General features: G+C 36.5%; 1 protein-coding gene across 1 annotated transcript; it reads left to right on the forward strand.

Moving 5' to 3' along the window:
- Positions 1-8790: 8790 nt before the first annotated feature.
- LOC129309952 (uncharacterized) lies at positions 8791-13390 on the forward strand. Its single transcript, XM_054951739.1, has 4 exons — positions 8791-8943; positions 9070-9152; positions 9291-9381; positions 13062-13390. Exons 1-4 carry the CDS (start codon positions 8915-8917, stop codon positions 13090-13092), a joined length of 234 nt encoding a protein of 77 aa, XP_054807714.1. The 5' UTR covers positions 8791-8914; the 3' UTR covers positions 13093-13390.
- The last annotated feature ends 6986 nt before the right edge of the window (positions 13391-20376 follow it).

Consider the following 20376-nt stretch of genomic DNA (forward strand, 5'->3'; position numbering starts at 1 on the left):
CAGTGCACCATTCAAATAGTGTATTTAGTTTTTTAACTTTTAGATATAGAATTCACTAGAATTGATGATTGCAAATATCAAAATTTCTCTCACATTCATCGTCATATGGTTTAATCTAATAATAAACGAGGAGAATGATAGAGAGGTCTCAAAAAGACTAATTAATTAAGTTAGATCCCAAGTATTAAAATTTATGAATTTACAATTCAATCTCTCAATTTTACAATTCTGTTATGATAAATTTATAACCTATTGTTTGGGCTAAATATGAAACATTGCTCAAATAGATCACAGGGCTAATTGGGCTGAGTAATTAAAGCGTTAGACCCAATATAAACGAAAGGGGCTGGCCCCAAGCCTCAATAAAGGCCATAATAAGTAAACATGCCAAAATTTCATTAGCTACAAATATTAGACCGTTGGCATGAAAGACACGATTTTAAGTAATGCCGAAATCTACGCCCAAGTATCTTGGTGAAACGAGTGCATACCTTCTTTACTGCCTCAGATGCTCCTTATATGGAAAGGAGAAGAGGTAAAAGTGGTCTAGATTGAAGATAAGCCATTCACAGCAGTCATTAACTTTGTGGATGCAAGGTATTACAATGCTAATGTGAGCCCATTTACATTTCGAAAGGCTCAAGGAATCCTTTCATGCAAAACAACAACGAACATTGTAGTTCCTCTAACATCGCAAAGATGCAAGCCCATCATAGAACTAGTTGATGACTGAGACAAACAAAAGAAAGGCCATAACAGCCGCGGCCATTCAAAAGCTATGGTTGCATAATATACAAGAGAAACTAGAAGATTACGGACCTAAAACCTTTGTGGCCAAAGTCGTGTATGAAGGTGAAACCCAAAGGGTAACACAATTGCACAAGCTAGACCCTGTACATCTAAAATTTAAGGACATAGCTCCAAAGGTCCAAGATCTACTAGAAGAAGTAAACCTTAGATCTCCAAAAGAGTTGAGGATCACTTTTATTAGATCATTACTAGATGAAGAACAAAAGAATGCTATCAAGCAAGTACTATTGGAATTCAAGAATTACTTCGCATGGGACTATGATGAAATGCCAGGGCAGGTGAGACAACTGGTTGAACATAGGCTTCCTATAAAGTCAAACTATAGACCATACCAACAACCCACTAGGAGAATGTCAGTCGAAGTAAAGTTACAAGTAAAGGAGGAGATCAAATGCCTCCTATGGGCCAGATTGATACGGCCTTACAAGTATACTCAGTGGCTCTCAAATATAGTTCCAATAATCAATAAGAATGGGAAACTGTGACTTTACATAGATTTTTGAAACATAAACATGGCCACACCTAAAGACGTGTATGCAATGCCTATTGTAGATAGGTTAATAGATGATGGGGCTGAAAATGCTTTATTATCATTTATGGATTGCTTCTCCGGATATAATCAAATATTTATCACAAAAGAAGACATTCACAAGACTACTTTCAGGTGCCCAAGCTCCATTGGAATATTCAAATGGGTAGTCATGCCATTCGGTCTGAAAAATGTTAAGGCCACCTATCAGCGGGCTATAAATGCCATCTTCCACGATATGATAGGAAAACATCTAGAAGTGTATATAAATGATATAATGATTAATCTATAAAGGCACATGATCATATTTAGCATTTAAGGATGAGTTTCCTCCAAATGAAGGAAGTCGGCCTTAAATTAAACCCACTTAAGTATGGTTTCAATGTAACTGCAGGTAATTTCCTTGGATTCCTAGTCTACAGAAAGGGGGATTGAAGTAGATTGGAATAAAGCACAGGCTATCTTAGAGGCAAAGGCACCAAGCAACAAGAAAGAGCTTCAAAAGTTCTTGGGATAGGTCAATTATCTCAAGCGCTTTATCCCGAATCTTGCAGGGAAGATGAAAGAATTTTCTGAGTTCCTAAAACTTAAAAGCACTGAGGAATTCACCTGGACCAGACATCATCAGGCAACCTTTGAAAAAATTGAAGAACACTTGACAAAACCTCCAGTCTTAGTAACGTCGAGGGAAAACACCCTATTTTATTGTATTTAGCTTCTACCGCCATATCCATAGGTTGTATGTTAGCTCAAAATATTGATGAGGGACATGAACAGGTGGTCTATTATTTGAGTAAGTGTTTAACTCCTATAGAGACCAGATACTCACTATGGAAATAGCGTGTTTGGTGCTATATTATGCTTGAACCAAGTTAATGTATTATATAATAAATGCAGTTGTGTATGTGGTTTCTCATTCTGATTTAATTAAATACATGCTTAATTGACCAATCATGACAGGCCGTATAGGGAAGTAAAGCTTGACCTCGACAGAATTCTTATTAATATTTTTGCCTCAAAAATCAGTAAAGGGCCAACGTTAGCAGATTTTCTGGCTGATCACCCCTCAACCGGGTTCCCTGAAAAGGAGCAAGAACTTATGTGCTTAAGTTTGATGGATCTAGTACTGAATAGGCATTTAGGGCCGGGATAGTAATAACCTCTCCTCCTAGGATAAAAATGATATTATCTCTTTAATTAAATTTCAAGTATACTAACAATCAGGTAGAATATGAAGCACTACTCACAAGGCTTAGGATTCTTCAAGAAATGAAAGCTTGTGATGTGCTCATAGAAGGAGATTCTCAGTTAGTCATCAAACAATTAACTGGCGAGTATAAGTGTACGAGCCCAACTCTAGTAATGTATTATGCTGGGGCTTCTCAGATTCTAGAAGAGTTTGAGATGATATTGTTGACTCACATTCCTCAAGCTCAAAATTGGGAGGCCAATGAACTGGCTCAAGTAGCATCAGGGCTAAGGTTGTCACATAAACTTACCAAAAAGGTAATTATGGTGGAATGGAAAGAACATCCTTCAGTTGCTCAGCGTGGTTTGATAGTATAATGTGGCACGGTCTCACAAAGGTTAGCTCAGGATTAGCAAGATGATTTTAAGAGTTATGTACAAGAGCCTAGTCAATGATACCCTTACAAAATGAGGATATGCACTCAACACTTCATTTTAATTAGAGATGAATTATACAGGAAAGGTCTCAATGGGTTATTACTTAGATGTTTGGCCTTCACTGGCTATATGGAGGTCTTAAGACAAGTGCATGAAGTAGTATGTGGAGCCCATCAATTAGGGCAAAAGATGTAATAGTTCGTGCATAGGCATGGATATTATTGGCCATCAATAAAGAGAGATTGCATCGAATATGCTAGAAGGTGCAAGAAGTGGCCGACTCACGGGCCAACACAACAAGTGCTAGCATCAGACATGCATCCAATTATCAAACCATGGCCTTTCTAAAAATAAGCTATGGACGTAATAGGGAAGATCTATTTGGCCTCATCCAAGGGCCACTCATTCATCTTAGTAGCCACAGATTATTTCACTGAGTAGGTAGAGGCCATCCCTATAAAGAAAGTAGAGCAGGACGACATCATCAACTTCATGCTTGAATTAATCATGTTTTAGTTTAGGATTCCTCCAACGATTATAATAGACTAAGGGACAATGTTCACTGGAAGTGACTTCAAAGCCTTCACTAAGGAAAGTAGGATTAAATTATTGACATCCTTGCCATATTACCCTTAGGAAAATGGATAGGCTAAAGCTCCTAATAAGATCATCCTCAAAATTTTAAAGAAGACAATCAAAGAGAATCCTAGAGAATGGCATGTATGATTGCTTGAGACACTATGGGCGTATCGAACATCTAAGAGGGAGGCTACGAGCACAAGCCTATATGTGTTAACATATGGGCATGAGGCCGTTTTGCCTATGGAAATAGCAGTCCCTTCATTACACATTGCGAGGAGTCTTGGAAGATTGTCTGATGACTACAACGATGCTATGATGATGAGCTAATTTAGTTAGATGAAATTCATTTACAAGCACTGGATCATATGATTGCCTAAAAGAAAGAGGTTTCAAGGATATAAAATAAAAGAATAAGAAGGAAACACTCTCAGGTGGACGAGCTCATGTGGAAACTTGTGTTGCCACCTAGTTCTAAAGACCGAATGCTTGGTAAGTTTTCACCTAACTGGGAAGAACCATTCAGGGTAAATGAAGTACTTAAAGGGAACGCGTATGTGTTAGCTAGCATCAACGGGATTCCGTATAAATGAGCCATAAATGGAAAATATTTGAAGTGGTATTGGCTGTCATTATAGTGAAAAGCAATAAAGGACCCAAGGTCTAGAATGGCTCAAGGCATACAAAAGATGCACAATAATAGAAAATTGTTTACTCTTTATTACATTTGAATCGTGTTACAAAGGGTATAGAGTACAGGAGTAAAGAATAAAGAATAAAGAATAAACAATGAAAAAATAAGATACATTATTTACAAAGGCTATATATGGTCTCCCACATGGCCAAAGCTGAGTCCAGCTCTTCAGAAAGGGTCTGATGGTGAGTAAGGGCCACCTCGAACTCAAACATAGAATGAAGCTTTTCATCCAAAACGGCTTGTTTCTCATCTAGAGCCTTAGTTGCAACCTCTAGTTTAGACTCAATTGGACCATCTTCAGCTTTAGCTTGCGCCAACTCATCTCCAACTATTGCTAGTTGGCGCCTTAAGTCCACCACTTTAGCTTGTATTGCCTGGAGGTGATCCACACAAGGGGCAATCTCCTAAACCCTATCTATAGCAACAGTCGTTTAGGTCTTGGCAGCAAGACGCTTGTCCCTCACAGAACAATTATGTTTTTAAATATTCTGATAGGAAGGGAAGTTCTTTGCGGCATCGGCTGATGATGCTATAACATGTTAGGACTTGAGCTTGAAGGAGTGCCAACTTAGATATGGAGACTGCCTTCTCCACAGCCTCAAGAGCCTAGATCATCTCCTCGTAATTCTATTGAGGAATGAGGAGTGGATCTCGACTGAGTTGGAACTACACAACCCTCTAAGCATTCTACACCATGTCTATTTTGGGGACACGAATGCGAGCTAGAAGGGTATCAGTAGGTACCGCCTCCAATGAAGCCAGCTGAAGAAAACAAAGTGAGGTCAGTAACGAGAGATAAAAAGAAGGAACTAGAGGGATAAGAGCAAACAAGCCAATACCTGAATTGGGTCTATGAGTACTTTGTTTTTGCTTGTGGATATGTGCAAACCACACTACTGAGCGCAGGGCCTTCTCCACATGGCTTGTAAGAGTGGATGAATTAGTTTGACCCCTCACCGAGACGCCTTAAGTGGAGGCCAAGGCAACTAAGGCATTATTCACAATTATTGCCTGAAATCCCTTCAGGGACCTCTCAGAGCCCCTGACTTCTTGAGCGCTTGATGAGGTGGGGGGTGGGATCAAGTTGATGGGGGAGACTATCCTGGGACCTTTGGTGGAAGCAAGACCTTAGACTTCAAGCTCCAACTCACCACTCGGGGCTACAACAAAAGCCTCTTCTTGGTCAATTGCAGCCCCGATGTCTTCCAAACCAGTAGTACCACCTGGCACTACAGTAGACATAGCAACTTCCAGATCTTCAGCATGCTCCATCACCTTTCGGGCTACCTTTTGAGCAACTTCAGTCAGATCCATAGGTATTGGCTTAGGATTGGCAAAGGTGGGGGAAGTGATCACTTGGGGATCTAGGGGCTAGGTCTTCATTTCCTCATATTGAAGAGGACTCACCCTACCATCATTAAAATCTGCTAACAAGATCATCATTCGTCGATGCTTGTGCGTGCGCTTTTCCTTCTAGGGAGTGGGGCTAGATAGGAGCGAAGCAGAGGAAGGTTGGTCGAGGGAAAGAGGTATTGTCTTCTTCCTCCTCTTAGCATCAGGTGAAAGAATGGAGCTCGCTTCCTCTTGTTAGGACCATCCCCTTTGTTGGGACGACTTGAGGAGATCTTCTTAGCCCCAAGCTTCCTGGGGATTGAGGGGCCGAGACTTGAGATGAGGCATCATCGTGCTAAATCCCTTGGACTATAGTCCTCAATGAGGGGACCTAAAAGTAGCGAGGGCGTCAATATTTCCCCTTAGGAACATCATTAACACATGAGATTACGTCCAATCATGGCCTACAAAAATAAAAATAGGATTAGACTTGGGTATGGGGTAAAAGAAAGAAAACTAAGACAAACACAAGAGGTAATACTTACTGGTGTGGATCTTTATTATGCACCTAAAACACTAGGGCCACCATTTATTGAAGTAGAGGCAGGCATCTTTATTTACAAGTTTCACCTTGCATTGCCTTTGAGTGGTGTATGGAACGGCTATTTGGTAGATAGCTTCCCTATTTAGCAGCTCCACACTGATCTAGGGGGACAGGCCTTAAGGGATGCACTGGCTCAGTCTAAACTAGCCCGCCACCAGTTGAGGATGATAGGACTCTAAGTAGACCCTTAAAGACTTGGAGGAAGAGCCAGTGTATGGCAGCAACATCTTCCTAAGAGTAGTAGCCGAGAGGAAAACCTCATCCCTTAGTAGCTTAGCAGGCTTATTCTTCTGGTCCACCATGTGCTTGTACCAGGTGGGGAGGCGACGGTTCAAAATATTAAAGGCCTTTAAGGTCCTCCCCAAGGACTAGCTTTGCTTACAAAAGAACTCGAAGAAGTTCTTCGAGTCAGTCAATAGATGACCATTAAGGAGATAAGTGAAAGGGTGGTTGGTGCGGGAATCATCTGGGAAAGGCTCTCGCCATAGAAGTAGAAAGTAGGCCGTCGTCTATAACTTTAGAAATTAGATGAGCCCATAGAAGTTGTTGAAAGGTTTCTTCATTAGTGACTCCCTCATGCCGTCATAGAGGCGACATAGAAACATCATTCTTAGGGCCATTTGATTGTCGCAGATCATGGACTGGGCGATCCTTAAGTACAACTATACAGGCTTCCCTCCCCTCGAGGCTAGGATCTATTAGCTTAAAAGGATCCATATGAAGACCAGGTGCTCCGTGGCAGTGATAGGCTCAGTGACTGGTTTCTTGGAGAATAACTTTATAATCTTCATGTAGGAGCCCGCACTCCTGATCTTGTTCTCCAAATCGGTTAAGAGGGTGGTGTAGGAGTCATGCTTATCGAGGATTGCATAGAAGTTCTCCTCCTCGGTGATGGGTAGCCCCAGGAACATGAAAACGTCCCATAGCATGAGGGACACAGGGCTGAGCTCGAAGATGAAGGCGTTACAACTCGGAGCCCATAAGCTTAAAAGGGCCGTTAGAAGCTCAACTGGGACGTTAACATCAGTTAGAGATAGTTGGATCAGGTTGTAAAGACCCATCTCCTTCCACTGAGGCGCATACTCTGACTTCAAGCGCTCACCCAATTGACCCAAGTGTGAGGAGATCGGGGCCAGTTCTTGAGTTTTCTATAGGATGGCTTGGGGAAGGGTGAAGTTATCCGAGCCAAGACCAAGTTACGAATGGAGGTCAATGGTCATGGATTTGGCTAAGTAGGGGCTATGACTTTGGACAAGTCGAGATAGATGGTCAGGTATCCAATATTGCTTTTATTGGAGATTTGAAAGCTCCAAGGAGAATTGTTAGAGAAAAGCAAAGCATAGTTAGTGTACTTCTCCAATAAAACAGAACAGCTAAAACATGAGAAGCGAGAAACTTACCAGAAAGCCTCTGATTTGTGGAATGAATAATCCTCTTGTAAAGAAAACGAACAACTATTAGAATGAGAAACCAATCTAAGGAAAAGAAGAGTTTTCAGACCATTGAATATGTACCATCACAAACCCGTTAAGTGGGGTTACGAGATTTCGAATAGTTGCCAAAAAATCAGGTAGACTCTTAGCGGAGGTGGAAGATGGAGCGGCAATAGAAGTGGCAAAAGTGGAGAAAGCCATTTGAGAGCTAAGGTAAAAGGAATGCAGAAGAGTGAATGCTTGAAGTTTAAGAAATGGTAGAAAGGGCAAGAGAAGTAACCAAAAGAAAGAAATGAGTTTATATTAGCAAAAGGGTGCTAAAAAATGAAGCGACGTTTCAATTTTTTCAAACGTGCCACGTGGCTTACATTATCAGCTATTGGCATGCGGGGGGCATTCTTTGGGCTAAATATAAAACGTCGCTCAAATAGGCCATAAGGTTAGTTGGGTTGAGTAATTGAAGCGTCAGGCCCAATATAAATGAAAGGGTTAGCCCCGAGGCTTAATAAGGGCCACAATAAGTAAACATGCCAAAATCTCGTTAGCTGCAAATATTAGACTGTTAGCACGAAAGACACAATTTTAAGTAATGTCGAAATCTATGCCTAAGTATCTCGGTGAAACAGGCTGGTTACCAAAATGAAGAGCATGGAATAAAGACCATGTCATGAGTTTTGTGAGATTGCAGATTCTTTGGCAAAACATGCTAGGTTTCAAGAAGAAGCTACTGCTACTTTGACACTATAAATAGAAAAAGAAAATACAGAAGAAACTAGTCAACACTCAATCATAGACTTGCAATTTTACATTTGTTAGTCCTTTTTAGTTTTCAATTTTAGGTCTATAATCTTTTCATATTTCAATAACAATCAAACACTTATTCTACCAATGTCTTGTATCTTTTTACATTCAAATAAACTGTGGTAAGGGAATTCGGAATCCTTTTATTATCAATTGAGACTCAGCGTCTTTGACACACTTGGTATTTGTTATTGACCACGAACACTTATATTTTGAATTTTAATGAAAAAAATAATTTTTATTTTTTTATATGTTAAAATTTAAAAAATAAATTATAAATTTATTTAAATATAATTACAAAGTTAAAAGATTAAATTATAAATTTTTTATATTTAACATTTAAACTTAACTTCAATTATTTCATCGCGTTTGTCATTCTCCCTGACAAACGTGGCCGGCACCACGGACTTCCGCAACTAGTCTTCTACACCATTTGAGGCTGGATCAGAGCCATTTCCCTCAACAACCCACACCGCTCGCATTCCAGCCGCATCGAATCCCAGATGGCTCCACCGTCCGGTCCTTCCAACCAGTAAGGCCGATCACTTAGTCTAATTGGATCAGATAATTTTACATTTAATATCATTGATGAGTTCATCTCTCTAATGGTTGTTCTTCTTTTGGATTTTCTGTGATGGCGTTAATTTCTCGTTAAAAGGGAAGATGCTGTAAGGCGGCAAACCAAGAGAGCCCCTTTCAAATTTCTGGTTCCTCTCATATACGCCCCCGTTCTTCCTTTAAGTGGGTTTTTTCTTTTGACTATCCCCTTCGCCTTCGCCAATTTCATTCATTTTTTTTTTAATTAGGTTTTCAATCTGGGTTTTGTATTTTTCAATATTTAAATTCAATTTTCGCTCTTTGCTTTTGTTTGTTTTTCAGTTCGTCTTTCGCTCCGGCATAGACCCGTTTTAAGAGATCGTTTGTTCACTGCTGTGCTGGCGGGGGCGTTTGCTCATGGCTTTTATCTAGTGTATCCTTTTTTGACTTGCGTTGTATTGTTATCTTTCTATAGCTGGGACTGGAATATTTTTATTAAAATCATGTTAAGTATAACTCATATGTTATGAGAAGATCATTTGCTACAGATCTGTGCCATAATCATCCTTAGTCCCACAACATCAATTATATTTAGAATGTGTAGCTATATGTACTGTTATTCTTCCTTTCCTTCTAAGTCCACTTACTCCCCCGGTTTTTTGGGGTTGAAGTTAGTTTTGAAAGTTGGTCTAACATCTACTGTTAATTACAAGCTCCAATTACTTAGCTCAAATTGGAATGGAAGGGCATTAGTAATTTACTATAGAGAAATGAGGTTGAGAAAATTGGGGAGTTGATTGAGTTGAGTTCCATGTAAGCCCTGCAAGCTGGGTTAATGTGATCTGATTATGGTATTTGTAAGGATAATCATCAGCTTAGGTTATATTTTTTAGAGGATATCCTGTTTGATACTCGAAGCCTTAATGTTCTGCTCTTAAGGATTTTACAATTTTGGGATTTTGTATATTTACTGAATTTCTTAATTATTGTCTAGGGTTCTTGAGGCTGCTTCATTTCTAGCTAACGACACATGTTTCAAAGCTTTTATTCTATCATATAATATGATAAACTATATATCGTGCTGGTTATATCTGACAAATGATGACTATTGATTGCAAATGATTTTGATGACCTAGATTTCACAAGTTAATGTTCATTTGACCTGACTTGAAGCATAAAGCATTTGCCCTGTTGTGTATGGTGAAGTCTGGGCAAGTTTGATGGGTTGTGATTATTGATGACAGGTACAATTGATTTGAAAATTTTGTATAATTAGACAGACTAACATTTATTTGACTTGACTTGGAGCAAAGCGTGGGTACTATGAACTTTGGCAAATTTGATATCCATGGACATTTATTGGCTCTTTCTGTCTATGGAAAGGTTGTTTTTGTGAATGTTTAGGCATATTGGTAAAGATATTATTAAGATCTATGGTTTTAGAGGAAGGACAAGCAGAAAGTGAGTATTGTGAGGGAGAGACTCTAGCCTCTTAAACGCTAGGGAACTAGTGAGGGTGTCTGTATTTTCTATCATTTTTTCCCTTTTCGTAATTTTCTTATTAAACTTGCACATTTATACTGTCAGATTGTTGCTGGTTTTAATATCAAGTTGAGATTGTTTTCCATCAGGAGCTTGCTCCCTATGCATTTCTCCTTCTAAAATCTTATTATAATCTAATTCGGTGCTGCAAAAATCACCAGTAGTCCAAGTTAATGCTTTTGAAACTTAAAATAAGGAAGGCTAGTGTTATTTATTTCTCTATTTATTTGAGTGAATTTGTGGGGGAAGCGAGGTGTTTGTAATTGTATGTTTTATAAATTTCATTTGAGGTTCTGGTGTAAATTCAAACCTAAAGGGGTTTGACACTTTGAATTCATGGAGAATACAAATATAATACCGGGAAGGACATATTCCAACTAGAGAGATGCATAGGATACTAGATGTGTCACTTAAACTAACATGTGTACAATGCATTACAATCACTTTGTAATGCACACAGCGCCACTTATGCAAATAGAGATAAAATGGGACAGCGAATAGAAACAGGGAGGGAGAGAAGGGGAATGAAGAACAGAGAAGGAGGGGGAAGAGAAAGAGACATAGTGAAAGATCTGGAGGGGAAGCTATCAGAAAATCACTCAAACTGTTTTGTTCATCCAAGTCTACCTTCAAAATACAAGAGAGCTTCTATTTATAAGCTATGGTTTCCTTCCCACCACCCACTTGCTGTTAAAATAATTAGAAACATACCACTTGCATAGGTTTCTTTTACAAGAAGGAAGCTTACAGTCTTTTTATACAAAGCGTAATTAAAACACAGACCTAGAGTTGACCTTACTCTTCTTACTATTAAGGAGAAAGCTATACAGACTTAGAGTTGACTCAGGATGGTGTTAGGTCTGTTTTAGCAGAAAGTAATGTTGGATATTGTGCAAGGTGCTTTTGGGGTTTATAGTAGTTGTTAGTGTCATTTGTAAGGTAGGTCATATTTTGTATTCTGGGTGAGGGGGGACTGGCCTCTCAGAAGCATAGTGAGCATTGCTGTGTTCTTGTTGTTTGATTGTTGTTATGGGACATTTCATTGTAACAGGGAATAGGGTTTGATTTAAATCACTGGAGAGTCTTTGTAATGACTGGTTCAGTTTTTCAGTTTCAGATGTAGGCAAGGGAGGTAAAGTGCTTTCAGGTTTTGTTTGGGGCTCATTTTGGAACTGCTGAAACTAGAACAGAGCTGTTGGGTTATGATTGCAAGAAGGATACGAACATCATGTATGTTTAGCAACAGGCAGGTTTCACTTAGAAGTTGTGAAATATCTTTATTAGAGAATTGGGGGTTACAAAATCTTCATGTAATCAACATTCAAATAATCAGAAGGTAATTGCAAAAGCTTAAATTTGTAAATCACAGATTCTGTAGCTGGCTAACTGCTGCTTATACGATTATTCTGTGCTCCTTGTTGTCTTGTTTGTGTGAATGTGATATAATTCATCCACTTCTTTTCATCTGCCAATCATCCTCCCCATCCTCAAGTCCTAAAACACAGAAAGAGGCAAAGCCAGGGATGCTAGTGGCAAAGCCAGCTACTGTACCTATGGATGCTGCTACCAAATTCGAATATACCCAAGATAGGTCACCAAGGGTGAATTCTGTCGTGTCAATTGTTCTTCAGGACATCAAAGTCCGTAAGCTACAGTACACATGAACTTCATTAAATCTCATATCAGCATAGTTGTAATCCTCATCACTCAATTCAGCTGCTGTTCAATTCCTAAGTGAGCTTATCTTGATCAATTTCAGTTGCCTGTTCAATGAGCCTTGCTGGAATTGGAAGCTGAGTGCTTTTCTGTGTGTTACTGATCTATATAACTGATGAATATGGATTATTCAGGATCAACCTTCTAAAAGAGCCTAATTTGGTTAGGTGTTTGTCCATTCTGCTAGCCTTTTGTGACTTATGCTCCACTTGACCTATTTACTCACCCTCTGCCCTTAGTATCTTCCTCCTCTTCTGTTAACTATTATTGTGGACCCTTGCTCCTTTGGCCTCCCCAGCAGTTCTCTCTCTCATGATATTCTTCTCCATCCTCTTTTGCCCTTTTGCGTTGAGGAGTTAAATTTCATTCTAGTCTTCTGAGGCTCAGCTCCATCAATGGTGGTTGGGTTTGCCTCTTCTGATTCGTTCTTGCTAGCAAGTACAGCTACAAGATCGGTTTCAAGATCATCTCCTCCAGAATTATCTTCTCCAAACTTCCTTCCGTAGTTGTTACTGATCTTTATTGGCTTCCAACTCATTCAGGACTACACAAAATGATGATAAATCTGATTGATGGTTTCTGGTAAGTCCCAACGACTTTTCCTCATGGACCCTCATGTCCGCTAAACTGAGGTGGTTCGGACATCATAAATCCCCTTCCCTCTCTTCTATCATCTTTCCTTATTTGTTTCTATTATACTCCTCACTAGGCCAGGATTCGATGGACATGGATTTACCAAAGTATAATATTGTAATTGTTCTCATAGAAAGTGGAAGGTCCTGTTTTGCTGAATTCAATAGATCTCTCTCTTTGATATCTGTGTAATTGTTTTTATCCTTAATTGATTATATCCAGAACTGATCTTTACGACATTGAGAGCAAGTGATTCTGTGGGGAATAGTTCATACATCTGGGCCGGCATTATCCACATAATTTCAATAAGTTTTTGACCACATTGCTGCTAAACCATTCAGGTAGCGCCTTAATTAGCATTGGTCAATTTTGGTTTTGTATTATTATTTTTCAATTTGTTATGGACAGTGCTGTGCTTTGTTGTATTTTTTTGAGAATTGAATTCTTCGTTGGCGCTTAAATTTTCATTGGTTGTATAAGTAAACAAAGTTGATTAGTTTTGGAAGATTATCCTGTCAAACTGAAGTTTGATGGACCAGCCTTAGATTTAATTTTTAAAGGTTATCATAAATCTATCTATTTATCACATATAAGGATTTGTAAATCAACTCATTTAAAAAAAAAAAAATCTTGTAACGGCCAATAATCTAGGTTGGGCAATGTCACTTCTAATTTTTTACCCAAAGCTTGAGCACAATGAGACTAGCACGTTCTTATTAAAAAGAACATGTTAATCAATTTAATTTAGGAATCTGTTTACATGTTTATTGCACCAGCACTAGGTATTAAAACAGGGAGAATTTCAGTAAAGAACTAGGAATGTAACTTATCTTCAAATCATGCTCAATAAAATTTGAAATTACATTGCAGGACGTAGACTAAATTGAAATTGTTTTTGAAAAGAAATGATCCAAAAGTTTTTCATTTATTTAAAAGGAAAAAAAAAAAAAACCAACCATTATTGCTGAAGTGCCACCATTGGTGACAGAACTCTCGTTGCGACAATATTCAATGGATCTTTGTAGTTAAAGCTTTGATTGTCAGCTAGTGGTGCTAAGAAGATTAAATTTTTCAAAGGTGGCTAAGGGTGGGTTTAAAACCCATAACCAGGCTCACTAAAAAAAGAAAAAAAATGGGCCTCCAAGTTATTGGACTCATTTAATTATATAATGTATAAAATTATATATATATATATATATAAATTTTATTTGCAAACCACTTGATTATTATGTTACTTGGTCATGTTATAACTTTACTTGTTAATATTTTAATAGGCTTGGCTAATTATTCAACTTTTCTTGTTAAGTCAATGATTCCCGCAACAGAATTATATTGTTAATCGTATAATTTTACTTGTTAACACTTTAATAGGATTTGTCAATTATTTAACTTTTCTCGTCAAGTTTATGACTCCCACAACAAAATTTCATTACTTGTTAATTATATAATTTTACTTATTAACACCTTAATAGGATTTGTCAGTTACTTAACTTTTCTTGTTAAGTCCGTAACTCTCGCAAAAGAACTACATTATTTGTTAATTGCATAATTTTACTTGTTAATTCCTCAAAGATATTTATTAATTACTTAACTTTACTTGTTAATTTCATAACTCCCATAATAAAACTACATTACTTGTTAATCATATAAATTTACTTATTAATTTTTCAACAGGACTTATTAATTACTTGAATTTACTTATGAAATCTGTGACTCTTTTAATTGAACTGCATTACAAATCACATAAATTTATTTGTTAATTTTGTAACTCCCTTAAAATTATATGTATAATAAGTAGACTTGTTAAAAGTCTTATGTAGCTCGTCATTTATTTAATTTTACTTGTTAATATTATTTGTTTTTGGGTATTGCTCTCTCTCTCTATATATACATATATATATATATATATATAATTGAGTATCCAATTTGATGAATAGTGATAAGAAAAACCCAAACAAACTCAATTTTTTATGTAAATTATATGTTCATTTAACTAGTGAAAATAGGCATTTAACAATTATTGTTGAGGAATTAACAAGTAAAACTTGTTATGGTATTAACAATGGTTAAACAAATCTTATTATGTTATTAATAAGTCAAGCTATGCAATTAACAAGTATGGCTACGAAATTAACAAGTAAAGTTATGCAATTTTAACAAGTAATGTAGTTCTATTGTGAGAGTCATGAACTTAACAAGTAAAGTTAAGTAATTAACAAGTTCATTTAAGAAATTAATAAGTAAAGTTATATGATTAACAAGTAATGTAGTTCTGTTATGAGAGTAACGGACTTAACAAGGAAAGTTAAATAATTAACAAGTTCTATTAAGGTACTCACAAGTGTAGTTATGCGATTAACAAATAATATTAGTTTTGTTGTGGAGTCATGGATTTAACAAGAAAGTTAAGTAATTGATAGGTTCTGTTAATATGTTAACAAGTAAAGTTATGTAATTAACAAGTAATGTAGTTTTGTTGCGGGAGTTAGGGGCTTGATAAGGAAAGTTAAGTAATTAACAAGTTCTGTTAAGATATTAATGATAGAGGACACGAAAGCGGAATCGTACTAGTTTATGGATAGAATCTTTAAAAACAACAAAACATAAGAACAAAAAAAAAGGGATGAAATTTATGATAAAAACAAAGAAAGAAATGAAATAAACAATGGAATAATGATTAAAGACAAGATCTTCTAGAGCACCTACATATATGAACCTAACTTTCGAAGACAGCACAATAATTGATTATACTCTTGATCATGTTTATTTTTCACACGGGATGCCACCATAAAGCACTAAGGCTCACAAGAGTTATAAACTTTAAAATGAATAATTTCATTCAACTTTTCTTTCTTTTATAAGAAGGAGCATGCCTAATATATATATAGGCTCATACAAAAATACTATTTCTTAAAATTAAAACCCTAATTTCCTAATACTAATAGGAGAATGAAAATAATATAAAATAAAAAAATATTCAGCCACATAATTAAGGAGATGTGATCCTAAAATTATAATATGATTAATCCTAATCTTTGACTATACTCAAAATAGAAAACTATAACTAGTCTTGCTCTTTAAGAAAAAGAGTCAAGTCAAAGGACTACTAAATTAAAAAATAATTAAGGAGACAATCAAAGGATCATAAAGGACTCAAAATCACATGACCCTTGACCTTTTTACTAGGGTTTCATGCCTTCTTGCTTGTAAGAGGCTCCACTTGTAGTCTTCCTTGCATTGGGTCAGGGTTTTCACCTCTTGGGCTTGACTCTTCATAAATTTGGATTTAAACACATTATATACACCTAGATGCTCTTTTTTAGGCTTGAGAGGAGTGCTGCAACATTCTCTTAGCTCTTGGACTTCTTGCATAAGATTGAACAAAGCTTGTTTCATGGCTTTAGTTTGGACTTTTGTCATTGGATCTCTAATATATTGTAAAAGGTCTTTAGGCATGTTGGATTAAAAGTGTTGGGCTCCTTACTCCTTACTTTAGGCTCTTAGCATGCCACCATGCTCATGCTTGCCATCCTCAAGCATCACTGTCATTAATGCAATGTCATTCATGTCATTGGGTCCATCATTCCCTTCTAGTTACAAAGAATTTGTCCTGGAATCTATAGAATCCTATAAAAATAGATTAGAAACATTGAATATGGCACTAACATTGACATAAGAGCTAGGAAAATCAATCTTGTAAGCATGATTATTAATTCTTTCTAAAACTTGTAATGTCTATTTCCTCGGGCTTAAAGTTTGGATTTCCTTTGACTAGAAAGTCTCTCTTTCTTTAAATGTAACCAAACCCAATCTCCAGGTTCAAAGATTACATGTCTCCTACCTTTATTAGCTTGCTTGGCATATTGTTTATTCTTTCGCTTTATATTTGCTCTAACTTTAGCATATAGGTCTTGCACAAACTCAGGTTTTCTCTTGCTATCAATGTTAGCACGCTCAGAAAAAGGCAAAGGTAAAATATCAATAAGAGAGAGTGGATTGAAACCATAAACAATTTCAAATGGAGAATAAAAAGTAGAAGAATGAATAGCTCTGTTGTAAGCAAATTCAATATGAGGTAAACAGTTTACTCCATTCTTAAAATTCTTTTGAATTATTGTTCTCAATAGTGCAGTCATAGTTATATTGACTACCTTAGCTTGACCATTAGTTTGTGAATAGGTGATAGTGAAGAAAAGTAACTTAGTCCCCAATAAGAAACTTCACATCCTTGTCACTCACAATGGTCTTAGATAAACCATGCAAACAAACAATCTCCTTAAAGAATAACTCAGGAATGTTAACAATGTCATTAGTTCTAGCACATGCAATAAGGTGTGCCATCTTAGAGAATTTATCAACAACAACAAATATGAAATTTTTGCCTATAAAAGATTTAAGTTATCCAATTATAAAATCCATAGAGATATGTTCCCCAAGATGAGAGGAATGGATAAAAGAGAGTAAAATTTATGAGGTTGGACGATTTTTCCTGTCTATATTTAATGCATTTATCACAAATAGATATGACATCTTTCCACATATGAGGCCAAAAGAAATGATTAGATAAATAGCCACAATTTTCTCTACACTAAAGTGTCCTATCAAACTATTACCATGTGCTTCTTTAGTAAGCAACTCATGCATAAAACACATAGGAATGCACAATTTGTTTTTCTTAAAAAGAAATTTATCAAATCTAAAGAAATCACTAGATCTATGATTTTCACAAGATTTCTAAATGCTTTCAAAATCAGAATCAGATAGGTTTATAAAGATCTTTCAAAATCTTGAAGCCAAGTAATTGAGCATGCAAATAGGAAAGTAATGTATTCCTCTTAGGTAAAGTGTTAGTAATGTTTTTCCTTAATCACATAAGGAAAGGTCTTAATAAACTACATCCAGCGAGCATGTCTTTTGTTCAACTTACCTTGAGACTTGAGAAATTTTAAACTCCCATGATCAGAATGAATGATGAATTCCTTGAGCCATAAATAGTTTTACCAATTTCTATGGCCCTCTTCAAAGTATAGAGCTCTTTGTCATAGGTTGAATAATTTAAATTTGTATCATGTAGCTTTTCACTGAAGTAAGTTATGGGCTTAGAATCCTAGATTAAAATAGCACCAATACCAATACTAGAAGTATCACATTGAATTTCAAATGCTTTAGAAAAATTAGGCAAAACAAGTAAAAGGGCATTAGTCAATTTATCCTTTAGGGTTTGGAAAGCCCTTTCATGTGTCTCACCCTATGTGAAAGTCGCATTCTTCTAAACAAGCTCATTAAGAGGGGCAGCAATACTAGAGAAATCTCTAACAACAAATATCATATAGAAGCTTGCTAAGTCTTGGAAGCTTCTTACTTCACTTGCATTCTTAAGGTTTAGCCATTCATGAATGGCCTTGTCTTTCTCCTCATCCACATGGATTCCTTGTGATCCAACAATAAATCCAAAAAGTATTAGGAGCATTTCTTAAACCAAAAGGCATAACTAACCATTCATATAATCCAAACTTAGTTTTAAAGGCAGTTTTTCATTTATCATCCTTTTTCATGTGAATTTGATGATATCGGCTTTTAAGATTAATTTTAAAAAAGATAGAAGCACCATGCAACTCATCAAGCATATCATCAAGTCTAAAGATATGATAACAATATTTTACAGTGATTTTGGTGATTACTTTACAATCAACACACATCCTCGAAGAGATAACTAGGATAGCACAAGGGCTGAGGCTCTTACCCACAAAGCCTTTCATCATCAACTCCTCTATTTGCCACTAGATGTCCTTAGTCTCTTTAGGGTTAGCCCTATAAGTAGGCTTGTTTGGAATAGTAGCTTTAGGTAAGAAATCTATCCTATAATCAATTTCTTCTAAGGGAGGAAGTCCATCAAGAACCTCATCAAGGAGTAGATCTTTATAATCTTGCAACAAAGTGATGACACTAGAAAGCAAAGTGGGGTTAAGAGAGTCAGTAGAAAAATAAATATTTTTGGGAATTACAGTAAGAGCTTGCTCACTCATCAAAGCCTCTTGAATATGACTTTTTCCATATAATAATATTTTTTTTCACTATTTTCTTTCACTCCCACCATTCTAATTTTCTATTTCTCTCTTTCTCACCACTCTTTTTTCTCTCTTTTGATTCATTCTCAAGTAAAATAATACTCTCTTTCTTTTCTCTCTCACTTATGCCACAATCAAGGTGATCTCTCCTTTGCTTGTAATCCTAAACAATTTTTAGTTGCTCTTCATAGGCCTAGTTAGGTCTAAGAGGATTTAATACAACAGTCTAGTCTTTAAAAGGAACTTTGTAACAATTTTTGAAACTATTATGGGTAGCCCCACTGTAGCAATTTACTGTGTAAAAATGCGTATATTGACAAAACGAGAATATATAGATATATACAAGTGAGTTTGTGACTATCTCTCCGGGAATCATGGAGCTAGAATCAGATCTTGGTATTGCACAATATCTCCTAAATAAATACTCAATTATCTCCCTGATATCTACCCGAAATATACTCATAATAATATATACAATTAATATTTATCTGACCATACTCTCTCTTAAGTTAGATTATAGATGTTAATCATATCCAACTTGCTTATACAATTATCAAATGATGGCTTATGGAGACCCTTAGTTAACATATCAGTAACTTAGAGTCTAGTTGGTAAGTAGATGAGGCACACAACTCCTTCTTCAACCTTTTCTCTTATGAAGTGTCTATCAATCTCCATGTGCTTAGATCATTCATGTTGAATTAGGTTTAATGCCATGCTAATTGCTGCTTTGTTATCATAGTAGAGTCTTAATGGAAACTCTACTTGGATTTGTATTTCCTCTAAGACACGTCTTACCTATAATATTTCAGTGATGCCCTGAGCTAAGGCTCTCAATTTTGATTTTGCACTACTTCTTGAGACTACTCTCTTTTTGACTTTTTCATGTAACAAGGTTGCCCCATATGAATAAGCAATATCCTGATGTTGACCTTTTATCTTGGTATACTCCTCCCCAGTCCACATTTGTATAGATCTCAATAGACCGTAGGTTTTGTTTCTTGAATAATAACCCCTTTCCAGCCGTTCCCTTCAAGTACTTCAAAATTCTATGTATAGCTTCCATGTGTCTCTTTCTTGGATCACAAATGTACTGGCTTGTAATGTTTACAGCAAAAGCTATATCTGGCCGAGTGTGTTGGAGATAGATTAACCTCCCTACTAATCTTTGATATCTTTCTTTGTCTACTGGTTCATTTTCTTCCTCATCCAGCTCTTCTTCTAATTCTTCTTCTTCCTCTGTATCTTTCTTTTGTTCCTTTTTCTTCCTTTTTACTATAATGGGTGTATCTATTGGTTTGCACCCCATCATGCCTGTCTTAGTCAATAGATCTAGAATATACTTTCTTTGGGACACATAAATCCCATACTGTGATCTTGCAACTTCCATGCCCAAGAAATATTTTAAGTTGCCAGGATCCTTCACTTCAAATTCTTGACCTAGAGCCTTCTTTATTTTGGTTACTTCC

The sequence above is a fragment of the Prosopis cineraria genome, unplaced genomic scaffold (genome assembly GCF_029017545.1).
Source record: "Prosopis cineraria cultivar Desert tree isolate PC_DT_omini unplaced genomic scaffold, ASM2901754v1 PC4, whole genome shotgun sequence".
Taxonomy (NCBI): Eukaryota; Viridiplantae; Streptophyta; class Magnoliopsida; order Fabales; family Fabaceae; genus Prosopis; species Prosopis cineraria.

Bases quoted from the DNA above. Each gene is read 5' to 3' on its own strand.
- LOC129309952 (XM_054951739.1), top strand. From the start codon at position 8,915: ATGGCTCCACCGTCCGGTCCTTCCAACCA. The intron at 9,153-9,290 runs GTGGGTTTTTTC...TTTGTTTTTCAG, and splicing joins CGCCCCCGTTCTTCCTTTAA to TTCGTCTTTCGCTCCGGCAT. The intron at 9,382-13,061 runs GTATCCTTTTTT...GATTATATCCAG, and splicing joins GCTCATGGCTTTTATCTAGT to AACTGATCTTTACGACATTG.